General features: G+C 37.1%; 1 protein-coding gene across 2 annotated transcripts in view; it reads right to left on the reverse strand.

Annotated features, from left to right (window-relative positions):
• The window catches only part of PPME1 (protein phosphatase methylesterase 1), an 88792-nt gene that overhangs the window by 7324 nt on the left and 56623 nt on the right, over positions 1-24845 (reverse strand). For both annotated transcript variants that reach the window (XM_047879436.1, XM_047879437.1), the window contains 5 exons: positions 20008-20162; positions 19047-19137; positions 14201-14266; positions 10886-11009; positions 707-836 (listed from right to left, as the gene is read on the reverse strand). In XM_047879436.1, the coding sequence (XP_047735392.1) occupies positions 707-836; positions 10886-11009; positions 14201-14266; positions 19047-19137; positions 20008-20162 (566 nt within the window). The remainder of the gene's footprint in view (positions 1-706; positions 837-10885; positions 11010-14200; positions 14267-19046; positions 19138-20007; positions 20163-24845) is intronic.

Consider the following 24845-nt stretch of genomic DNA (forward strand, 5'->3'; position numbering starts at 1 on the left):
GTTCCCTTGCAATCTTTTTGCTCATTTAAACTGGTTTCTGAAAACAGGGTTTTACTTTAAAAATTTTCATTATACTCAGAATATCTTTATACCACTCTAGAAGGCCTTGGGCTTAACCAGGGATTGAAGGCAAGCCAGAATTAAGCTATCCCAGATGAAGGCTTATGCTTAGTTAGGTTTAGGGATTTGGTATGGAGAGGAGAAAAGCACAAATGAGTGAGGATGGGACTTCACTTTGGAAGTCACTACCCATTTGATGAGTAGTTTTAACAAGGACATATTCAGATGATGATATACCTACGCTGCTATGGACTGAACTGTGTCCTCCTCCCCCCAATTTTTACGTTGAAGCCCTAATCCACAATGTGACCGCATTTAGAGATATGGAAATAATTAGGGTCAAAATGAAGAAGTAATTAAGGTTAAATGGGGTCATTTGGGTAGGACCTTCCTATGATAGGATTAATATCCTTTTAAGAATAAACACCAGGGAGCTTACTCTCACTCTCTTCTGCCATATAAGGACATAGTGAGAAAGCAGTTGTCTGCAAGCCAGTAAGAAAGCTCCCACCAGAACTTGACTGTGCTGGTACCCTGATCTCAGACTTCTTCCAGAACTATGAGAAAATAAATTCACTGTTTAAGCACCCAATCTATAATATTTTGTTATGGCAGCCTGAGCTAATACATACACATACACACTTACCAGCCAAGAGCAGCAATTTAGGAATAGGACAACTAAGAAAGAGATTGGATAAGCCTCGGAACCAGCCATCCCAGTATTTTTCTGTTTTCGCCAGTTCAATTCTCCAAGTGTACGGATGGTCTTTCTTGGTCTGGAGGAATAAGAGCAAGTTCTGAGTCTCTGAGGGCAACCCCTGGAGGAACAGAATAATAACTAGGTCCCTGGGAAAAGGAAAGGGAAGGAAAGTAGCACTTATTAAGGGCCTACTATGTCCCAGACATTTTCACATACACTTAATCAATTATAACAGTCTTGTGATATAGGTTATTGTTGTAATTCCCATGTTTAAATAACTAGAAGTTTACTTTTTACTTCTATTAATTTCAGTGAACTTAGGAAACTTTCTTAAAGTCACAAAGCTAGTAAATGGTAGAGCCAAGACTGAGCTTCTCTTATATCCATTTGGCGAAAATAACATATCCATCAAAAGAATAATTACATGGGAATGCAAGCTGGTCAGACACTCTGAAAAACAGTATGGAGGTTCCTCAAAAAACTAAAAATAGAACTATCCTACGACCCAGCAATTGTACTACTAGGCATTTATCCATGGGATACAGGTGTGCTGTTTCTAAGGGACACATGCATCCCCATGTTTATAGCAGCACTATCAACAATAGACAAAGTATGGAAAGAGCCCAAATGTCCATCGATGGATGAATGGATAAAGAAGACATGGTATATATATACAATGGAGTATCACTCGGCAATCAAAAAGAATGAAATCCTGCCACTTGCAACTATGTGGATAGAACTGGAGGGTGTTATGCTAAGTGATATTAGTCAGTCAGAGAAAGACACAAATCATATGACTTCACTCATATGAAGACTTTAAGAGACAAAAGAGATGAACATAAGGGAAGGGAAACAAAAATAATATAAAAACAGGGAGGGGGACAAAACAGAAGAGACTCCTAAATATGGAGAACAAACTGAGGGTTGCTGGAGAGGTTGTGGGAGGGGGGATGGGCTAAATGGGTAAGGGGCATTAAGGAATCTACTCCTGAAATCATTGTTTCACTATATGCTAATTTGGATGTAAATTTTAAAAAATAAAAAATAAAATTTAAAAAATTAAAAAAAAGGATAATTACAAAAAGCACAGTGCAGTATGAAAAAAATGGTGATGATATACTATTAAGAGAAAGAAGCAGAGTATAACACGTCATCTAAGTGAGCATTACTACTGGAAAAATGTGGTACATAGAGAGAAGGAACTGGAAGGAAAAAGGGAAAATACGTTGATTTGTTAGAACAATTTTTCTTATATTTTGATTAATAATAATGATATAATGTCCCTGCCATAGTTATCTGAAAAAGGAAACCTGACTCAAATATTACAAAATATATCTGTTAATATAGGGGAAGGGAAGGAAAAATAAGATAAATACAGAGAGGGAGACTCTTAAATACAGAGAACAAACTGAGGATTGCTGGAAAGGAGGTGGGTGGGGAGATGGGTTAAATGGGTGATGTGCAGTAAGGAAGGAACTTTTCAAGATGAGCAATGGGTGTCATAGGTAAGAGATGAATCACTGGGTTCTACTCCTAAAGCCAAGACTATACTGTATGTTAACTAGAATTAAAAAAAAATCTATATATCTATATCTATATCTATATCTATATCTGTATCTTAAATCCTGATATATAGTAGACAGGCACAAAGTATGCACTCATCAAATACAAGCTGAACAAATAAATGATTCTCTATACTTTTCTGGATCACTGAAAATTTGACATATTATAATTGAAATAAACAATTGGGATACCACAGCAACCACAATATGAAAACCTAGAAGTGAACATGAGACAGCAACATACTGTGTTAGAGATCATTAGATGATTAAGATGTCCATACCACCCAAAACGATCTGCAGATTCAAAACAATCCCTATCAAAATCCCAATGACATTTTTACAAAAATAGAAAAATTCATCAAAAATTCATATGGAATCTCAAGGGACCCCAAATAGCCAAAACAATTTTGAAAAATAACAAAATTGGAAGACTCATGCTCTCTAATTTTAAAACATATTGCAAAGCTACAGTAATCCAAATCTCATGGTATTGGTCTAAAGACAAAGAGACCAATGGAATACACTAGACAGCCCAGAAATAAACTCTCACATATATGGCTAAATGATCTTTAACAAGGGTCCAAGATGATTCAATGGAGAAAGGATAGTTTTTTCAAGTGGTGTTGGGAAAACTGAATATCCACATGCAAAATAATGAAGTTGGATAATACACAAATTTAACTCAAATGGATAAAGACCTAAATGTAAGACCTCAAACCATAAAACTTCTAGAAGAAAACATAGAGGAAAGCTTCATGTAGTTTTTCATGACATTGAATTTGACAATGATTTCTTGGTTATAACACAAAAATCAGAGGCAACAAAAGCAAAATTAGATAAATGGACTACATTAAACTTAAAAAACTTCGGCACATCAAAGAACACAATCAACAGAGTGAAAAGGTACAGAATGGGAGAAAATATTTACAAATCATATGTCTGATAAGGGGTTAATATTCAGAATATATAAGGAACTCCTACAACTCAATAGCAAAAAAAAAAAAAAAAAATCAAACAACCTGAATAAAAAAATGAGCCAAGGACATGAACAGACATTTCTCCAAAGAAGATATACAAATGGCTAATAAGTACACAAAAAGATACTTAACATCACTAATCACCAGGGGAATGCAAATCAAAGCCACAATAACATATCACTTTGCACCTATTAGGATGGCTATTATCAAAAAAGACCAAATAACCAGTGTTGGCAAGGATGTGGAGAAACTGGAACACCTGGGGCACGGTTGGTGGGATTACACAATGGTACAACCACTATGAAGACAGCATGGAAGTTACTCAAAAATTAAAAATAAAACTACCATATTATCCAGCAATCTCACTTCTGGGTATATATCCAGAAGAAGTGAAAGCAGGGTCTTGAAGAGATATTTGCAGACCCATGTTCATAGCAACATTACTCACAACAGTCAAGAGGTGTAAACACTCCAAATGTTTATTGATGGATGAATGGATAAACAAAATGTACTATATACATATTATTTAGCTTAAAGAAGGAGATTTTGTCACATGCTACAACACAGAGGAAACATGAAGACGTTTTGTTAACTAAAGCCAGTTACAAAAAGACAAATACTGATTCTACTTCTATGAGGAATCTAAAGTAGTGGAATTCATACAAACAGAAAGTAAAATGGTAGGTATGGAGGAAAAGGGAAATTGTTTAATGAGTATAGAGTTTCAGATATGCAAGATGAAAAAGTTGGAGATCTGTTTCACAACAGTGTGAACACTACCGAATTATACACTTAAAAATGATTGAGGTGGTGGGGCGCCTGGGTGGCTCAGTCAGTTGAGCATCCATCTCTTGATTTTGGCTCAGGTCATGATCCCAGAGTAGTGGGATCGAGCCCTGCATTAGGCTCTGTGCTGAGCATGGAGCCTGCTTAGGATTCATACTCTCTGTCTGTCTGTCTGTCTCTGTCTCTCCTGCCCTTCTCCCCTCTTGCGCACTAAAAAAAAAAAAAAAAGATTAAAGTGGTAAATTTTATGTTATGTATTTTTTAAACCAAAATATAAAAAAGGAAAGAAAAAGATCATGGGGTGGGTAGTCAGGAAACTTGGGTCTTCCAGTTCTCACTAAAGTGCTGCATGGGCAACACTTCCCATTTATGAGCCATTTCTAATAGATTTCCACAGTCAGAGACAGCAAGACCCTCTTCAATGCACAATGTACTTCATGTGCAAATGACAAATTTAAGGTAAGGGAACTTCCAAGGATAATAATACTATAAAAAGAAATTTTAAAAAAGGAGTTCATCTCAAGTCCTAAAAATGTAAAAATAAAAAATCTGGATAGAATTAAGAGTTGCTCCTGTATTTAGGCTTATGATAATAAATCTTTTCTCTGGAGAGGTGGATCATAAAGTTAGTTTAGTTTGATGCCTTCCTCTGACAAATGGTAATAAAACAGATTGATGTAAGAAACAAAATAGATGAACACGGGGGGGGGGGGGGGGGAAGAGAGGCAAACCAGAAAACAGACTCTTAACTACCAAGAACAAACTGAGGGTTGCTAGAGGGGAGGGCAGAGGGATGGGTTAAATGCGTGATAGATATGAAGGAAGGCACTTGGGATGAGTATGGGATGTTATATTATATGTAAGAGATGAATCACTAAATTCTACACCTGAAACTAATATTACACTGTATGTTAACTACTGGAATTTAAGTAAAAACTTGAAAGAAGAAAAAAAAAGAAAAAAAAAAAACAAATCGATGTAATGAGATCTAATTGTTGGATAGGAGAAGCAGAAAGCTGGCTACCAATTTTCCTGGTATGTTCACCTGGGCAGGATGCGACTCTCCACACAAGGGCATCAACCACAGGCTTTGCATTATTTTTCAACACCTCACTTGAAAAGAACTTAAGAAGATAGGCTTTGGGTCAGTCAGACCTGACTTAATGCAAATCCCAGCTCCACCATCAACTAATTCATGGTGGGTCCCTTGGGAAAGTTACCTAACTTCTCCAAGCCTGTTTTCTTAGTTATTAAGTGGGCAACACAAAATCTCAAAGGATTGTTGTAAAGATGAACTACAAATACTCATGTATGTAAAACAAGAGGAACATGGTCTGGCATACAACAAGTAATTAAAACACCAAAATCTTAAGAATATGGGATTTCAATAATCTTGAAAAAGAAGAACAAAGTTGGAAGACTTACACTTCCTGATTTCAAAACTTACTACGAAGCTACAATAATGAAGACTGTGCACTTGCTTATAAGGATAGACATATATATATATAATGGAACAGAACTGAGAGTCCAGAGACAAAGCCTGGCATTTATGATCATTTGATTTCCAACAAGGAATGCAAGACAAGTAGAGAGGTCTTACCAACAAACGATCCCGAGACAGCTGGACATCCACATGCAAAAGAATGAAGTTACACCCCCAACATCATACTATACACAAAAATTAACTCAAAATGGATCATAGACCTAAATATAAGTGCTAAAACTAGAAAACTCTTAGAAGAAAACATACACATAAACCTTTGTGACCCTGGGCTAGGCAAAACCTTCTTAGATATGGTGCAACAAAACAGTAACTAGTTCTTCAAAATCAAACTTTTGCACTTCCAAGAACATCATCAAGAAAATGAAAAGACAATCTGTGTAACAGGAGAAAATATCTGCAAATTAGGGACTTGTATCTAGAATATATAAAGAACTCCTACTATTCAATAATAAAAAGATAAAATACCCTACTGAAAAAATGGGCAAAGGATCTGATTATACATTTCTCCAGAGAGAAAATGGATAGTAAGCCCATGAAAAGATGCTCTACATCAATAGTCATCAGGAAAATGTAAATCAAAACCACAAGAAGATACCACTTCATACCCATTAGGATGGCTATAGTCAAAAAGAGAGACAATATTACAAGTGCTGACAAGGATGTAGAAAACTCATACACTAGTGGTGGCAATATAAAGTGCTGCAGGCATTTTGGAAGATAGTCTGGCTACTCCTCAAATGATTAAACACAAAGTTAGCATCCAGCAATTTCACTTGTAGGTGCATACCTGAGAAAAATAAAAACCTATGTCCACACCAAAACTTGTACACCATTGTTCATACCAGCATTATTCATAACAGACAAAAAAGTGAAAACGATCCAAATCTCCATCAACTGATGAATGGATAAAAACTGTGGTCTATCCATACAAAGTGTTATTATTCAGCTATAAACAGGAATGAAGTTCTAATATATGCTACAACATGGATAAACCTTGAAAACATTATGCTAAGGTAAAATAAGCCAGTCACAAAAGAGTATATATTAATGATTCCATTTATATTAAATGTCCAGATTAGGCAAATCTAAAGAGACACAAAGTAGATTAGTGGATACGCCTAGGGCTGGGAAGGTTGAGGAGAAATGGGAAGCAACTGCAAACAGGTATGACATTTCTTTTACAAGTGATGAAAAATGTTCTAAAATTAGATTGGGATGGTTGCACAATTCTGAGACTCTATTAAAAACCACTGAATTGTATACTGTGGGTGAGTTACCTCTCAATAAAACAATTTAAAAAAAGAGAGATTTACACGTAAAGGAATACCTCCTGAACAACTGAAGTTTATTGCTTTAAGGACCAAAAATTAAAGTTTCCCTTTTCTTTTCCGTATTTTAATCATTTTGTATTAGACATCATCCTCCACCACCAATGTATACCTTGTATTCTTTCACACACCAAAATGGATGCAATAGAACTCTTATGTATGTCTCAGGATCATTTCAAACACCACTTTTTATATTATGTTGTAACATAGATGCTCCTAAGAGGGGCTCTAAATGGCCCCTGGCTACCATACTTTAGAAGCTGTGACTGTTGCCAACTAATCTTTGACAAAGCAGGAAAGAATATGCAATGGAAAAAAAACAGTCTCTTTAACAAATGGTGTTGGGAGAGCTGGACAGCAACATGCAGAAGAATGAAACTAGACCACTTTCTTACACCATTCACAAAAATAAACTCAAAATGGATAAAGGACCTGAATGTGAGACAGGAAACCATCAAAACCATAGAGGAGAAAGCAGGAAAAAACCTCTCTGACCTCAGCCACAGCAATTTCTTACTTGACACATCCCCAAAGGCAAGGGAATTAAAAGCAAAAATAAACTACTGGGACCTCATGAAGATAAAAAGCTTCTTCTGCACTGCAAAGGAAACAATCAACAAAACTAAAAGGCAACCAACAGAATGGGAAAAGTTATTTGCAAATGACATATCTGATAAAAGGCTAGTATCCAAAACCTATAAAGAACTCACCAAACTCCACACCAGAAAAACAAATAACCCAGTGAAGAAATGGGCAGAAAACATGAATAGACACTTCTCTAAAGAAGACATCCAGATGGCCAACAGGCACATGAAAAGATGCTCAACGTCACTCCTCATCAGGGAAATACAAATCAAAACCACACTCACATACCACCTCACACCAGTCAGAGTGGCTACAATGAACAAATCAGGAGACTACAGATGCTGGCGAGGATGTGGAGAAACAGGAACCCTCTTGCACTGTTGGTGGGAATGCAAACTGGTGCAGCCGCCCTGGAAAGCAGTGTGGAGGTTCCTCAAAAAATTAAAAATAGATCTACCCTATGACCCAGCAATAGCACTGCTAGGAATTTACCCAAGGGATACAGGAGTGCTGATGCATAGGGGCACATGTACCCCAATGTTTATAGCAGCACTTTCAACAATAGCCAAATTATGGAAAGATCCTAAATGTCCACCAACTGACAAATGGATAAAGAAATTGTGGTTTATATACACAATGGAATACTACGTAATGATAAAGAATGAAATATGGCCTTTTGTAGCAACGTGGATGGAACTGGAGAGTGTTATGCTAAGTGAAATATAAGTCATACAGAGAAAGACAGACATCATATGTTTTCACTCCTATGTGGATCCTGAGAAACTTAACAGAAGACCATGGGGGAGGGGAAGGAAAAAAAAAAAGGTTAGAGAGGGTGGAAGGCAAACCATAAGAGACTCTTAAAAACTGAGAACAAACTGAGGGTCGATGGGGTATGGGAGGGAGGGGAGGGAGGGGAGGGTGGGTGATGAGCATTGAGGAGGGCACCTATTGGGATGAGCACTGGGTGTTGTATGGAAACCAATTTGACAATAAATTTCATATTAAAAAAAAGTTGTGACGGTTTCTGTTGTAGTCATTAAGTTTAATTTGCATTATTAACATTTTCTCCATCATTTTATTTTATTTTTCTTTATTGAGATATAATTGACATATAACATTGTGTAGGTTTAAGGTGTACAATGTGTTGATCATTTATATATTGCTATACTGTAACACCACAGTGACAGCTAACAGCTCTATCATGTCACATTATCATTTCTTTTTTGTGCTGGGAACAATTAAGACCTAGTCTCTTAGCAACTTATAATAGTATTGTTGCCTATAATTATTATGCTGTGCATTAGATCTTCAGGATCTATAGATCTACTAGTTGCAATAAGCAGTTTCTGTTGTTTGGGGTTTGTGTCCTTACTCAAGTGTAGATTGTTTCAGCTATACTTCTTATTGCCTCATGTGTCTCAGTCTGCCCTCCTAATAAAAATGCTGGAGTTTATTAAACTGCATATAACTGGGCTTATAAAAAACTGCAAAGAAAAAATGAGCTGGAGTTAAAAATCAGAGGATCTGGATGTGTTTTAGTGCTAACATTTATATGTGACTGTAGGCAAGTATCTGTACCTGACTTATAAAACAGTGATAATATCTATAATGCAGAGCTAAAACGAGAACTCGGGACGATAAATGTGATGCACTTAGTATAGCTTGCAGCACATAAAAGACAAAAAGTAATTGGCAGTTTGTATCAGAGTCTCAAATCTACTAAATATTACTCGATTACCTTGGGCAAGTCTCTTCATCTCTGAGTCTCAGTTTCTTTTTTTTAAATTTTTTTTAACGTTTATTTATTTATTTTTGAGACAGAGAGAGACAGAACATGAACGGGGGAGGGTCAGAGAGAGGGAAACACAGAATCTGAAACAGGCTCCAGGCTCTGAGCTGTCAGCACAGAGCCCGACGCGGGGCTCGAACTCACGGACCGCGAGATCATGACCTGAGCTGAAGTCGGCTGCTTAACCGACTGAGCCACCCAGGCGCCCCTCTGAGTCTCAGTTTCTAACTCTTAACATGGGAGAAAAGATCTCTCCTCACCTCACACAGTGTAGGGAAGGCAAATTAGTCATGCATTATTTATGTTTTTGTAAACTCCAAAGAGGTACAACAAATTATTTATTGATCTTAAGGATGACAGAAAGAACCTCATTAAATTAAAAATACTGTTTGATGAACATACAGTTGATGCTTCAACAATATAGGTTTGGACTGCGCAGGTCCACTTATACGCAGATTTTTTTCACTGAAAATAGTACAGTACTGTAAATGTATTTTTTCTTCTTCATGATTTTCTTAATAACATTTTCTTTTGTCTAGCTTACTTTATTGTAAGAATACAGTATTTATACATATAAATATACAAATTATGTACTAATTAACTGTTTATATTATTGGTAAGGCTTCTGGTTAATAGTAGGTTATTGGTAATTAAGTTTTTGGGTAGTTAGTAGTTATACTTGGATTTGACAGTGTGGGGGTCAGTGTCCCTAACTCCCATGTTGTTCAAGGGTCAGTGTACTCTCCTCCTTGCTAACAGTAGCATCTCCAAATGTAAAGGAATATGTGGTGTATACCAATTCCATTATTTGCCATTAGTAAAATGTTTATAATCCATCCCAGAAAGTCTGCTGCTCATGCTCACCAACCATTTCCAAGAAAAAAAGTACTCTTTCCCACTATTATCCTCAAATGAAGTGCTCAACAAGTACTCACAGGACATTTGCTATGCACACAACTCCAAGCTAAATAATAAGGAAATTCGTATAGAACATCAGATCCTGTGCTTAAAATACACAGGTTATTTTTGTTGGGAGACAAATTCTCATGAAATTAGAGGACACTGATTATGCATCCTAGAGATGACTACAAGAGACCATAGTATCTTTGAATGTGGTTTATGAAAAACAATTCTATAACTCAGCCATGACTTCAAAAAAGAGTGCTAAGTTATGTCATACAGACTCTCAGTGCTATACTGGAAAGGGTATAAATGATATAAAATGAGGTCAGAAAACATCCCGTAAGAGATATACCTTGAAAGATAAGATCTAATGGGCTTAGCATAGACTAGTAGGAAATGAGATTGTCTCATGAGATAAACCTCAGGAACAGAAGTAATGAGGTGAGAAAGAGCCTGATGAGAAAGCAAGCTGTTTGAGGGGAGGGTATATACTGTGAAGTTTTATGTTCCAATTTGTCAGAGCTATCAACGGTGCCTTATATCCTATAGTTAACCTAAATATCTATAACATCTTCGCCCCCTAAAATATCCAATGGCAAAAAAGGACACATCACCTCCCCTTCCCTACCCCCACACACTCTGAACCATTCCATACTCCATCCTTCCAAGAATGCCGGCTTTCACTCACCTCCATGTCATCCTCCTTTTTCCTCTTGTTTACTGACTCACTTCCTTCTTCGTCTTCTTCTTCTTCCTCTATGATTCCTTCCACTATAGATTTTGAGCCTTCTGGACTTGTAATTCCTTCACACCTAGGTTTTTTTTTTTAGAAAGTGTTATCATATATCTCTCTATTATATACAAATTATCTCAGAGATACTGATACTTATGGTCTTTTACAATCAAATGTCAGTTAAAATTGACCATGCTTCTGGGAGAAGGAGGATGTGAAACATGTGCATTTTAAAATGTATAGAAGTAGGCCAGGGCTATGGAAGGTCATGGCCAATGTAGGACTATACTCTGAGGGCTGGTTTCCAGTTCTTGCACCAATACTGACCCACAGAAGGGAGTAACCATTCCTTGAGTCATGGTGGCAACAGTTTTACTGGTATTATCTTATATAATTCTCATAACAATCCTATGAGGTAGCCCTGAAAAGTTAAAAAAAAAAAAAATTTGTCCAAGATCACCTGGCTCATTAGTACATGAGGCTGGAAGGCAAATCCAGACCCAATTAACATGACAGCATGGTACTTTTCTACTGTACCCTGTTTACAATAGAACAAGTCTCAGACAGAATGGTAAAAGGCCCCCACTTTTAATTGGCTAATAGAAACTGGCAATTACAACAACCATGGGCAGCTGAACCTTGGAGATTAGAACATATGATCCAACCAATTACTGTTGTTTTTCCTCTAAAAAACAATGTCTGTTATATAATTAGGTAGAAAAATTATTATTATATGACCAGCTGGTACCATAATTCCTTTTAGAAAGAACTTGTTGGAAAAAGTACACTGACAATATTAAAGGTAAAAATCCCAAGAGCCTAGGTAGCAGCTAGTGCTAAGGTCTGTTCTGCATGATAAAGAAGAATCTGTTATTTTGTACTTGATAGGGAGAGTGAAGGGAGAAGAGACAATGAGATAAAAAGAGGTGGATAAACTGAAGGGCCACTGAAACTTCAGTGGTGGATTCTTAACAGTTATCACTTCTCCTTCCCTGTCTCCTCTACCAATCTCAGTAAAGTGTATGTTCATAAAATATTTTGTCAAGTGGGGGGGGCGGGTTTCTATGGGACTTGAGGTGTCAAATTTCACATCTAGAGTCAAAGTAGTATAACAAAGAAACAATATGTACTTTACATTTCCAAGCTATGGATTAGGAGGTTCAAGGGAATTTCACATAGATCAAGAAGGGCAGGAAGGTTCCATCTGATATCTATGTGACAATTAAAACATACACTATATACACAAGTTTACATATTAAAACACTTAAATTTACATATTAAGTAAAATTTTACAATCACTGAACTACCTGAACATAAGCCATATAACTTCCTCATGAAATGCTTCATCACTACTTAAACAAGTCAGATCTTAAAATATTTAGGCATTAAAAAGTGGGCAGTCTCACAGCTTATTTGAATACTGCATGTGTCTGTCAGATATTACTACTCAAATTGCATTTTTAGGCATAAAATCCATAATATAAGGCTTGAAGTCAAATACACAGGAGACTGAATTTGAGCTGTTATTCACTAGCTGTGTGATCCGGGGAAAACTATTATACCTTCCTGAACTTCTATTTTCTCATCTATAAAACAATACTTATCTTAAAGAGGTACTGTAAAGACTAAATGAGGTAGTGCAAATGAGTTACTGAATCCACATAATGGTCATCAATGGTTACCAACACTAAAAAAAAGGAGATAACCAGACATTACATGCTTCCTATTGGCAGTATGTATTCTCACAAACAAAAAGCCAAAATAGCAATAAATAAAGCTGAACCTGACCAAATCTCTGGATCTAACTAACAATTTACAAACAATACAGGGCACAAAAAAAAAAAAAACAAAAAAAAAACCCACAAACAAACAAACAAACAAACAAACCCAAAAACCAAAAACTTGGGGTGCCTGGGTGGCTCAATTGGTTAAACATCTGACTCTGGGGTCTGACTCTTAATTTGATTTCGGCTTAGAACATGATCTCATGGTTTTTGAGACCCTCATAGGGCTCTGTGCTGACAGTGCGGGCCTGCTTGGGATTCTGTCTCTCTCTCTCTGCCCTTCCCCCACTTGCTCGCTATCTCTCTTGAAATAAAAAAATAATAAAAATTAAAAAAATAATACAGGGAAGAGAGAACATATTAAATTACACCTTCAGGAATCAATCAGCAAATCCAGATTGTGGAAAATTCTACAGGGCAAACAACCAGGTTTCTTCAACAAATAAATCGCAAGGAAAAAAAATGAGACAAAAGTGGAAACTAAATTAAAAGATACTTAAGAGATATAGTCAATTGATACATATCACTTTATTGTAATTCTGACTTGAACTGTAAGAAAGTTATTTGTGAGACAATCAGAAACATGAATACTGAATAGACATTTGATGATATTAAGGAACTATTTATTTTTTTAGGTGTGATAATGGTACTGTGATTGTGTTTAAAGTGTCCTTACCATTGGAATATATTTCAAAAAATGTTGTGCTTAGGGTAAATAAATAGGGGCACAGATGAAAAAAGACTGGCCATGAGTAACTGTTGAAAATAGGCATTATGTACATTGGGGTTCATTGTATTATTCTACTTTTATATATTTGAAAATTTGCATAAGGTAAGGTCTTAAAAATGAGAAGGTGTATATAAAATACCTTGTACCCAGCAAATAGCAGGCATTCAATAATACCATTATCATTTTCATCAACTCCTGTGCTCCCTGTTGTTCCCTTGGGCAACATTTTCTCAATTCATCTAAAGTTCATTTTCTGACTACATAGCAATACCCAGGACTCATGTAACCCTATCCAAGAAGATCAACTGGGCTAAATACTCTTAGCTTAGCCTTAGAATCTGGCTTTCACTCAGGTTATGCTAAAGCTTTTATACTGTAATTTCCTCACAATCAGGTTTGGCTAGGAAGGAGATTATTACCAGAATAAAATGATCACTTCTAGCACTAGAATGGACACTTAATTTTTAATATCCATTCTCTGGGATTTTTTTACCTTTTAACACCCAGAGTTACATTAATATGGTAGTCCTGTATTATATAGGCTTTAGGATTTCTTCAAAAAAAAAAAAAAAAAAAAAAAAAAAAGGAAAGAAAGAAAAGCTATGCTGCTAGCCCAGCTGAGCTCATTTGTCAAAATTATCTAAAATAATAAAGGCATTCAGGATGGTAGGACAGGTGTATAACAAAAAGCAATCTGTAATTCTCTCACCATGTTTCAGTCTCTAAAGAGCCCAATAGGGAAAAAATAAGACCTACTGTTTGACTTGGCCAACCATGGAGACACGGGCCGACTCCAAATTTCGAATTTGACCACTCTTCACACTAGAAAAGTGAGAAGGGAAAGAGGTTATTCAGCAACCATTTTATCACGTCACTAGGGTCAAACGAATAATTCTGCAGATTCTGTGGAACCTACTACAAAGTTGTGTTTGCCAATATAGCTTATTATGGAGATAACCACTACTTCCTACCTGGTTATTATGGCTATAAGCCAAGTAGTAAAAATTAGGTTAAAGACATTCAAGTCATTTCAGTTCTGCAAATATTTACCAGGAGGATACTATGTGCCAGGCCTATGTTCAAGAAGCACCTAATTCAGGGGGGAGAAAGAAACACAGATAGTTTCAGTATAACAAAGGCAAGGTTCAAAGGAATCACTTGATTCTGAATGAAGACATTAAAGAAAGCTCCCCAAAATGTCCTGCCTAAACTGAGGAGAAAAGAAGTTCAGTGGAAGATAAAAGAGGATGGTCTCGCGCTCTTCTCTCAAATAAAATTTAAAAACAGGAGCCTGGGTGGCTCCATTGGTTCAGTGTCCGGCTCTTGGTTTCGGCTCAGGTTGTGATCTCAGGGTCATAGGATAGAGCCCTGTGTTAGGCTCTGCGCTGAGCGTGGAGCCTGCTTAAGATTCTCTTTCTCCTTCTCCCCCTTTCCCCAGCTCAAGCTTGCACGCTCTCTCTCTCTCTCTCTCTCTCTCTCAAAAAAGGGTGGGGGGAGATGGGCAGAGCATTACAGACAGAGGGGCACATTGTGAACAAAGGGACTGTGATGTGGAAAAGTTAGTAGGATGAAGACAGAGTGCAAGGAGAAGCAGGGGAAAGCAAAGGAGGAGTGTGAATAGGAGAAAGGGATAGGTGGGCAGAGATGACTTCTTAGAGGGCCTTGCATGCTATGATATAGAATTCAGAAGCTTAGATACTATTTTAATAGATTAGGCCTCTCAGTTATCTACCTACATATGACTAAGGGCCAAGCAAAGCAGCTTCATGTCCCAGGGGGAACTGGAAACACTACCTGAAGCAGGCAATCAGAATGCATTTTTTTAAATCTAATTTTTTAGCTTAAAAAATCATGTAAAATTTTAAAGGGCAACCCCTTTAGATAAAGACCTTGCTTCCTATTTTAATGATAGATGTGATCAGAACTATTCATTTTTCTATCCACCAACAGATCCACCAACTGAATTTTCCATCCACCAACTGAACCTGCAGAATCTACAAATCTACCAGTATTTATAAATCACATACTCTCCCTTCATGACTGTTTAATATATGAAACACCTCTTTCCCTATTCAAGGCCAACCTTAGGAACTGGTTCGCATCTCTTCTTGCTATAAATTATTATCCTATGTGTCATCATTTTTTTTCTCTAGCGGATATTATAAAACATCTTTTAAAAACATTCTCAAGCCCACATTCACTAGATACCATCCCATTTTTCTGCTCTCCTAGACAACAAAACTTCCCAAAAGTTATCCTAAAAAATAAGTTATCTTACTTGCTTTCTCCATTTTGTCATCTCCTATCCTTTCCCCAACTAATATCCTCAAACATATATTTGGAGGGGGGGTTATCGCCTACTTATTTTCTGTGATTGTCTTTGTCAAGGTCACCTTTACTCATGCCAATTAAAAAAAAATTTTTTTTTAATGTTTATTTTTGACAGAGAGAGAGAGACAGAGCATGAGCTGGGCAGGGGCAGAGAGAGAGGGAGACACAGAATCTGAAACAGGCTCCAGGCTCTGAGCTGTCAGTACAGAGCCCAACGTGGGGCTCGAACTAACAGACTGCGAGATCATGACCTGAGTTGAAGTCGGACGCTCAACCAACTGAGCCACCCAGGTGCCCCTCAGGTCAATTTTAATGGTCATTTTTTAGTCCTCATCTTAACTGATCTCTCAGCATGTGACACAGATGCTCTCTCCCTCCTTCTATAAACACTTGCTATACTCCTTTAGTTTTCCTTCTATCTCACCAACTGTGACTTTTCAGTTTCCTTTGTTGGATCTTTCTCTTCTTCCCAAGCTCTAAATATTGTGGAGTTTCCCAAGGCTCAGTTCTTGGAATTTTTCTATCAATATCAAATCTCTAGGTGACTGCATTCAATCTTTTGGCTTTAAATATTATCTATGTAATAATGATTCTCCAATTTATCTCTAACTCAGCCTCTTCTAACTAGTATAGACCAGTAACTACTTGACCTTTCTGCTTAGAGGTATAATAACCATTTCAGTTTATCCAAACAAAAATCCTGATTCCCTGACCCTTTACCTGCTCCCAAATCTACTTCTCTTTGTCTCCACCATTCATTTGATTGCTTGGACTAAAAATCTAAAAGTTATCCTTGAATGCTGTGCCTCCTCCTACCCCCACCCCTCATTTCTCTCCTGACATCTGATCTGTAAGGCATTCCTGTCAGTTGTATCTTCAAAATACATTCCAAATACTCTCCTATACTACAATTGCCTCCTAATCAATTTCCCACTTCCATTATCACACCCATCCCTTTCCCTTCCCCTAGTGTTTTCCTCAGAGCAGCCAGAGTGATGAAACCAAAGTGTAAATCCTTATCTGTCCAACTTTTAAAGCCTAGGCTTCTAATGACTATGACCTATTGTCTCTCATTAGGATGACCAAGAAAGCAGAAGTGGGAATTCACTTTGATTTAAATCTTTACTGAATTAAACAGGTTGGCTTTGTATTTCAACATCTTTCTTAAAACCTGGAATATCCACAATAACTATGAGTCATAAACTTGATTCAGATATCCAGCCGAATACAAAATTATGACATACTTCATAGTATTCTTTGATTCTCAGGTTCAAGAAGTGGGATCTAAAAATCAGTGGCTCTTATACAACGCAGAACATTTTAACATGCAACAAACAGAGCCCTCATCCTATCCCACATCTGCCACTAGAACCAAGACTCTATCTCTTTTTAAAATTTATTTATCTTGAGAGAAAGAGAGTGCACGAGCGAGGAAGGGGCAGAGGGAGAGGAACAGAGAGAATCCCCAGCAGGCTCCAAGCTGTCAGCACAGAACCTGACATGGGGCTTGAACTCACAAACTGTGAGATCATGATCTAAGTTGAAATAAAAAATCGGAGGCTTAACCAACTGAGCCACCTTTTCTCTTTTCAGAAAAGATCCACCAATACCCTCATGCTGGATTAAGTACCTATCTTCTATAACTTTGTGCTTCCTTCACTGTACTGTGTTTAAATATTTACTTGTTTGTATTCCCAGTTTTTGGATGATAGGAACTAAGTCTGATTCATCTCCAGTTCTTAATCAGGTAGTAAGTAACACATCTTAGGGACTAAAAAACCAAAGTTTACTGAATAAATTTAAAAAGTTATTTGGTGGGGGGGGTCCCTGGAGGGCTCAGGCAGTTAAGTGTCTGACTCTTGATCTCATGGTTCAATCTCATGGTCTGTGAGACCAAGCCCTACATCAGTCTTTGTGCTGATAGTGTGCAGCCTGCTTGGAATTCTCTCCCCCTCTCTCTGCCCCTCCCCATGCTGGCTCATTCTCCCTCTCCAATTATTCCAAAAAAATTATTTGGAATAATTTTCTCACTGTTTGCTCCTGGGGAAGAAGGCAGGGTGCCTCAGATACATGCTGAACTGGCAGCAGCTTCATTCTGAAATGCTGTGTCTGCCAAAGATGGAGAGATCTTTGGTGTTGATGAGGGAACAGGAATCCTGCACCTCAGTAGTGTGAGCAAGGAGAGATAGAAGCAACCTCACCAAACACAAACATCATTTTGGCAAGCCATATTTGGCATGAGACCCTCTGTCTTAGAAAAACTACCTCAGATACATTTACCAGGTCCTTAATTTCCAGCTGATCTCTTTGATTCAATGAACAGATATGTTCTGCCTGCTAAGGCAGCCAGCAGTATGCTGTATGCTATATGAAAGTACAAAAGAAATAGAGGATAACTTCTGCCCTTATGATGTAGGAAGAATCTTAAGACAGGAATGAAAATTAACAATATAAGCATATCCTTTTGGGGAGACTTAAGAGGTAAACAGTACAATATAATATAGACAGAGGTCTTTAGCAATTTAACTGAGGGAGTAATCTGAGTGGTTTGGAGGACTTAGAGAAGGGTTCTGGGAAAGGAACTAGAGATGGATTTTGAAGAAGAGGTAGGAAGAGAGGATACTAAAGTTTTTTATCCGAAGATTGATTTCCTTGGGGGAAGGGCAGTGTTTTACTCATTTCTGAAATTTCACCCTTTAGCACAAAGTGTTTAATAAATATTTAATCAAATAATTGAATTAATGAATAAATTAATGACAAAACAGCCTTTACTTTAGTGGAAGTCATAGCCAATTCAGTGATTTTTATGAAAACTATTCACCCAAAGGGTTTTTATTTACCCAAACCCAAATAAAAACAGAAAGGAACCTATGCCCATCCTCTGTTTCTCCACCATTTTCTCTGGAACACAGAAAGTGAATCCAGAACATGAAGCATCAGAAGTAGAAAAGGCCTTAGAGTCTCATTTAGTCCAAACTCCTACCTCAGAAATGGAGATAGCTAGACAGGAGATAATCCATAATTATTAAAATTGTAGGAGGTACTATAGTGTATTAGAAAAAGGATGGATTTTAGACAACTGGGCCCAGTGTGAAACATTTAAATATTAAAAATAATTCTGCACTTTACATAAATGTTTCCACACATGATATTACAATAAAGCTAAGGCTTGGAAACTGAACTATTCTTTTGAACTTGGTGCCTGAGCTGATGAAAAAGGACAGTTAGAATCTAACATTCAAAATATAGACAATATAGATTTGTGGGTTACCTCCATTCAATGGCATTCTCTAGAGACTTGAAGGTTTTAGGACGACCACGTAAGAAATTCTGCATGCTATTAAGTGCATCCATGGCTGTACCTAGATGTTAAACAAATACTTTAACCACAGCACTTAACATATTTTAAGCATTTACATTTACTGGGCCAACTGTGTATATCTGCCCTCAATGATGGTAGAATTCAGTGATGTTTTGGGGAAAAAAGATGCAGCTTAAAAAAATTCAGAGACTGATGTGATAGCAAGTTTCGAAGATGGCCTCCAGTGATTTTTGCCTCTTGATATTCACTCCCTTGTGTAGTCTTCTCATACTGAATAGGGGCTGACTTGTATAAGCAATCGTATGACTTCTGAGTGGGTCATAAAAGACATGGCAGCTTTTTAACATTAAATATAATTATGGGACATACATACAATTGAAACATTATGTAGCCCTAAAAGATATTTACAAAGAGTTTTCAATGACATGGGAAATGACCATATAATATAGGGTACGGGTGCAATGGGTGAAGGTGTCAAAAGGTACAAACTTCCAGTTATAAAATAAAAAAGTCTTCAGGATATAATGTACAGTATAGTGACTACAGTTAATAGTATATATTGTGTATTTGAAAGTTGCTAAGACAGTAGATCTTAAAAGTGCTCATCACAAGAAAAATAATTTATTATGTGTGGTGATGGATGTTAACTACACATACTGTGGTGATCATTTCATAATATATACACATATTGAATCATTATGTCATACAACTGAAACTAATAAAATTTGTATGTCAATTAAAAAATACTCAGAATGCCTTTGCCACAAAGTAACAGAAAAAACGATATAAAGACAGAGGGACATAGTTCAAGATGAGTAGAGATCAATAAATTAAAATAAGGTAATAATAATCTACCATGGATCTCTTATAAATCAAAGATTTTGATTTAGTCAGTACTAAGAAAACTTACCTTCTACAACATCGATCATACAGAGACCCAGGAGGCTTGGCACTAAGTTAGATGATGCTGTGTGGACTGCAATAGCTCCACCCATACTATGTCCAATCAGCATAATTGGAGGAGGGAGGTCCCCATACATGGCTTCAACCACATTGCCAACATCCCTGCAAAGAGAAGGAAACAAAGCTGGGAATGTTCTCTGACAACACTAAAAATCGTTTTCTTTCCTAATTCCTTTGTTTAGTCTGCAACTAACAGTGCTAAGACTGTAAAGGTCTACTGGGCCATCTTGAAAATATACCTATGTCAATCTCTTAGCATGCCCCCACCCCCACCCCCCGTATCTATTCATGTAGCCACACATTTAGCTCTTCTAATAAACAGGACCAAGAACCCAGGTTTTCTGATTTTCATATACCTTTATTTTAAATGTAAGCTTGAAACTCTGGACAAATAATTTAAGTGCTCTATGCCTAAATTTCCCCAACTATAAAACAGAAAACAATTTTATTAAGCATTCTAACGTAGTAAAGTTTAGAGTCACAAGATGAATTGCAGCCCTACTTTATTTTTTATTATGTGGACTTGAATTAGTTATTTAATCTCTCAGGCAGTTATATCTATAAGATGAAGATAAGAATATGATTTACTAAATATATATATGTGTGTGTGTGTGTGTGTGTGTGTATATATATATACACACACATAATTTACTATTCGAGATTAACTGAAACAGTGAATGAAAACTACTTTGAAAAGTATAAATGCTATTCAAAGGTTAATTGTTACTTATAATTTGTCAAGTAAGTTGCTTGAAATATGAACATAAATGTAAGTACAATGTTCTGAGAAACTAAAAAGATGTTCAGAGCTAATTTTTATTGACTTCTGTCTTCGTTTTTAATTGAGTGGATCGGTTAACAAAGTCAAACCTTAAAGCTCTGAAAATGAGAACTGAAGTAGGAACCTGGGTTTAATTTGCATATAGGCCCTCTTTGCTACAGCAATAGGTAGGTATGGTATGTTTTCAGAGACCACTGGCTCTACTGTCTTCTGGGAGTGGCTGAGTCAGTTAACTTCAAAAGACAGTTTTGTGTTGCTGGGTGTTATTATATACCTCAAGCACCCATATAGTGTTAGCTAAATAGAGCAGATGTGGATATAGGAAACACAGCCTTTCGAATATGATCTCCAAAGTATTTAGAATGGAAAAGTAAATGCTATGAATTAATCTTTTTGTTAAAGTTTATTTATTTATTTTGAGAGAGATAGACACAGCAAGAGTTGGGAAGGGGCAGAGACAGAAATCCCAAGCAGGCTCCACACCACCAGCACAGAGCCCAATATAGGGCTCAAACTCATGAAACTGTGAGATCATGACTTGAGGAGAAGCCAAGAGTCAGATGCCTAACTGACTGAACCACCCAGGTGCCCCTCAGAAGAAATTAATCTTAAAAAGTCTCATAAAACAGGGCACCTGGGTGGCTTAGTCAGTTAAGCATCCGACTTAGGCTCTGGTCATGATCTCTCAGTTCATGGTTCGAGCCCCACATCAGGCTCCGTGCTGACAGCTCGGAGCCTGGAGCCTGCTTCAGATTCTGTGTCTCCCTCTCTCTCTGCCTTCCTCTGCTTGTACTCTGTGTCTCTCAAAAATGAATAAACACTAAAAACAATTTTTTTTAATCTCATAAAACAATTACAGATGTGAATAGGGTAGCTGTAGCACCTGCAGATAATCTGAATGGCAGACAAGGAGGCCCCCAACTTTATAAGTGAAAAAAAATAGTTTAAAAATATTCCTTTGGAGTTAAAGTTAAAACTTTTGGTTGGTAACAATTATAATAAAATAAAAGGATGCTATAGAAGATTATCTAAGTCCAGGTCTCCCTAAAATACTCAGTAACCTAGTTGCAGGGGTTCTGTGATGAAGGTGGACAAGGTCTGAAACAAAGCAACTCCATACTGCATCTAAGCTTAGCAAAAGTGTATTTCATCCAGGTAAAAGGTGGTTACTGATCATCTACTACAAGGAGAAATTTATTCTTATTAAAGTTAGCCAAACTACCAAGATTAGTGCCTTGAGACATGTTCTGAAGTTCCAAAAAAATAAAACAAAGATGAAGAAGCAGACGTTATCTACAAAACTAGCTGTAACTAGATATGCCACAATTTAGGTAGATGCTTTAAAAGGAGATTCTATCATACTTATCAATAATGGGTTCATTTCCTGAGAAGCAACAGACATAAAAGAAAAAGAGTATCAGAGCAACCTGAACCAATTCTTGGTTCTTCTACTTTCAGGGGAATTACATTTTATGTACGGTTGAGATTCCGAAGTTGATACACAAGGGAAAAATCATGCTGTCAGTACTACTTGAAAATTACATTAACTGTCCATTAAATATACCCATTTTGAGATTTTTGTTTCAGAGTGACTGAATTCAGAAATCATATAAATATTTTATTGCTTTGACTATTTTAACAATAATCTAACTTATTAGCTCTTCTGGTTCTTGGTAATCATCTTCAACTGTGCTGGATGGTTTTAGTCATCTATTTTCTTTTTTTTTTTTTAATTTTTTTTTTCAACATTTATTTTTTGGGGGACAGAGAGAGACAGAGCATGAACGGGGGAGGGGCAGAGAGAGAGGGAGACACAGAATCTGAAACAGGCTCCAGGCTCTGAGCCATCAGCCCAGAGCCTGATGCGGGGCTCGAACTCACGGACTGCGAGATCGTGACCTGGCTGAAGTCAGACGCTTAACCGACTGCGCCATCCAGGCGCCCCAGTCATCTATTTTCATTTTACCTTTCTTGCCAGTTATCAACTGGCAACTCTCAGCTCCAATTCATCCTTCCTTGCATGTTCTCCAAAATTGGATCTGAGGCCTTTAAATATTTTTCCTTTCCAGCTGGCATAATGTTAAGCTTTATCAGTAGAGGGTGCAGGAGAGACACTGCAGAAAGGGTTTTGCTCCTAGTTCATGTAGCATGGTAAGCACTATATAGCACACACAGCTTCCCCAGTGCCCAAATCCTGCAGCACAGGTGGCTTCTCTGGCACACCATCCCCCCAGGCCCAATTTTTCCCTAGTATTATTAAGATAAAATTGGTACATAAAAATGGCAAATAATGTATATAATTTGGTAAGTTGGGATATATGTATACACTTCTTTTACGATCACTATGATTAAGGTAATAAACACTTTCAAAAGTTCCTTTGTGTGTGTGTGTGTGTGTGTGTGTGTGTGTGTGTGTGTGTCTGTGTGTGCACGAGATAAGAACACTTAACATGATATTTACCCTCCTAACAAACTTTTTAAGTACACGATTATGTCATTATTAAGTATAGGCACCATGTTATATAGCAGATCTTTGGAACCATTCCCGATATTTTTGTTGCAGAGTGCCTCTGGTGAGATACCTCCCTGTGAACAGCTTCCCCTGCACCCTAGAGGGCAGGTATCTGGCCAGTTCTGCCAAAGTGGCATCCAAATGACTTCTCGGTCTTTAGTAAGCCACAGTCATGCCCTCTACAACAGGGTCTAAATCTCAACCTCTTCCATTAGTGTTCTCTGTCAGCCCAAGGTGATAGTTCTCTGCTTCTTATATCTGCTATTCTTCCTTTTTCTTGAAAAGTATTCCAGCTTTACTGAGGTATAACCGATAAAATTATAATATATTTAAGGTGTACAACGTGATGATTTGATATATGAGTATACTGTGAAATGACTCCCACAATCAAGTTAATTAAACATATATTCTTCAGTGTTCTCTTTACTACTTTTTTTTTTTTTTTTTTTGAGAGCCAGCATGAGAGCAGGGACAGAGGTGGGGAGAGAGAATCTTAAGCAGGCTCCAATGCTCAGTGCAGAGCCAGATGCAGATGTGGAGCTTGATCCCACAACCCTAAGGTCATGACCTGAGCAGAAATCAAGAGTTGGATGCTCAACCAACTAAGCCACCCAGGCGCCCCTGTTCTCGTTATTTCTTATTAGCCACTTCTTCATTACTCCAATCCCCTATTATAGTTAATAAGTCTTTATACTAAACTTTCCCTGTTTAAATTACTGTGATTTTTCTTTCCTGATTGTCTCAGACTGATACATTATTAAGCAATGTATCCTTCAGGTCCTCCCTCAATTAATTCTTCAAATTCCTGTAGGACATCATCCAAGTCATCATAACCCTTTGGCAACCTGGCGACTTAGATGATGGATTTCACTTTTTTGTCAACAGTCAGGAAACCTTAAAAATTGTTCACGAATCTTTCAATAGGTATCACCAACATACTTGATTATCTTGGGCTTTATTGTTCTCATATTACAAAGGCATTAGGAACAACTGAGAGAACAGATTCTTAGCTCCCTTCTCATGGTTTCTTAGGCATATGGTCATTGAATGGAATGGTACCATATATTGTTATTTTTCTCTCTCTCTGCCAAGCACCATAGTTGAATGATCACACTTCTGGTCTATTAACTGTGTGACCTCATACAGTTAGTCATTTAATCTGAGTTAGTATACTCATTGGGTAAAACAAGAAAAAAGGATAATATGTACACTACAGAATTAATAATGTAGATAATTAAAATAAATAACTTAATTAAATAAATTATTTATTCTTAATAAGTGCTTAATTTACACTTAATAAAGTCTGGCAGATATCACACAAACAGTATCTGCTATAACAATAAAACTATGACCACATGAGTTTCATTTCTGAAGGTAACACAGTTTACTCTTGAATTAAAGTTGCTAAAGTAAGAAGGGACAAGATATTTTTGGCCAAAGTTGATCAAATACTTGAGAGACCATGTATTAAAGCCAGGTAGTTAAAAGAATC

The sequence above is a fragment of the Prionailurus viverrinus genome, chromosome D1 (genome assembly GCF_022837055.1).
Source record: "Prionailurus viverrinus isolate Anna chromosome D1, UM_Priviv_1.0, whole genome shotgun sequence".
NCBI lineage: Eukaryota > Metazoa > Chordata > Mammalia > Carnivora > Felidae > Prionailurus > Prionailurus viverrinus.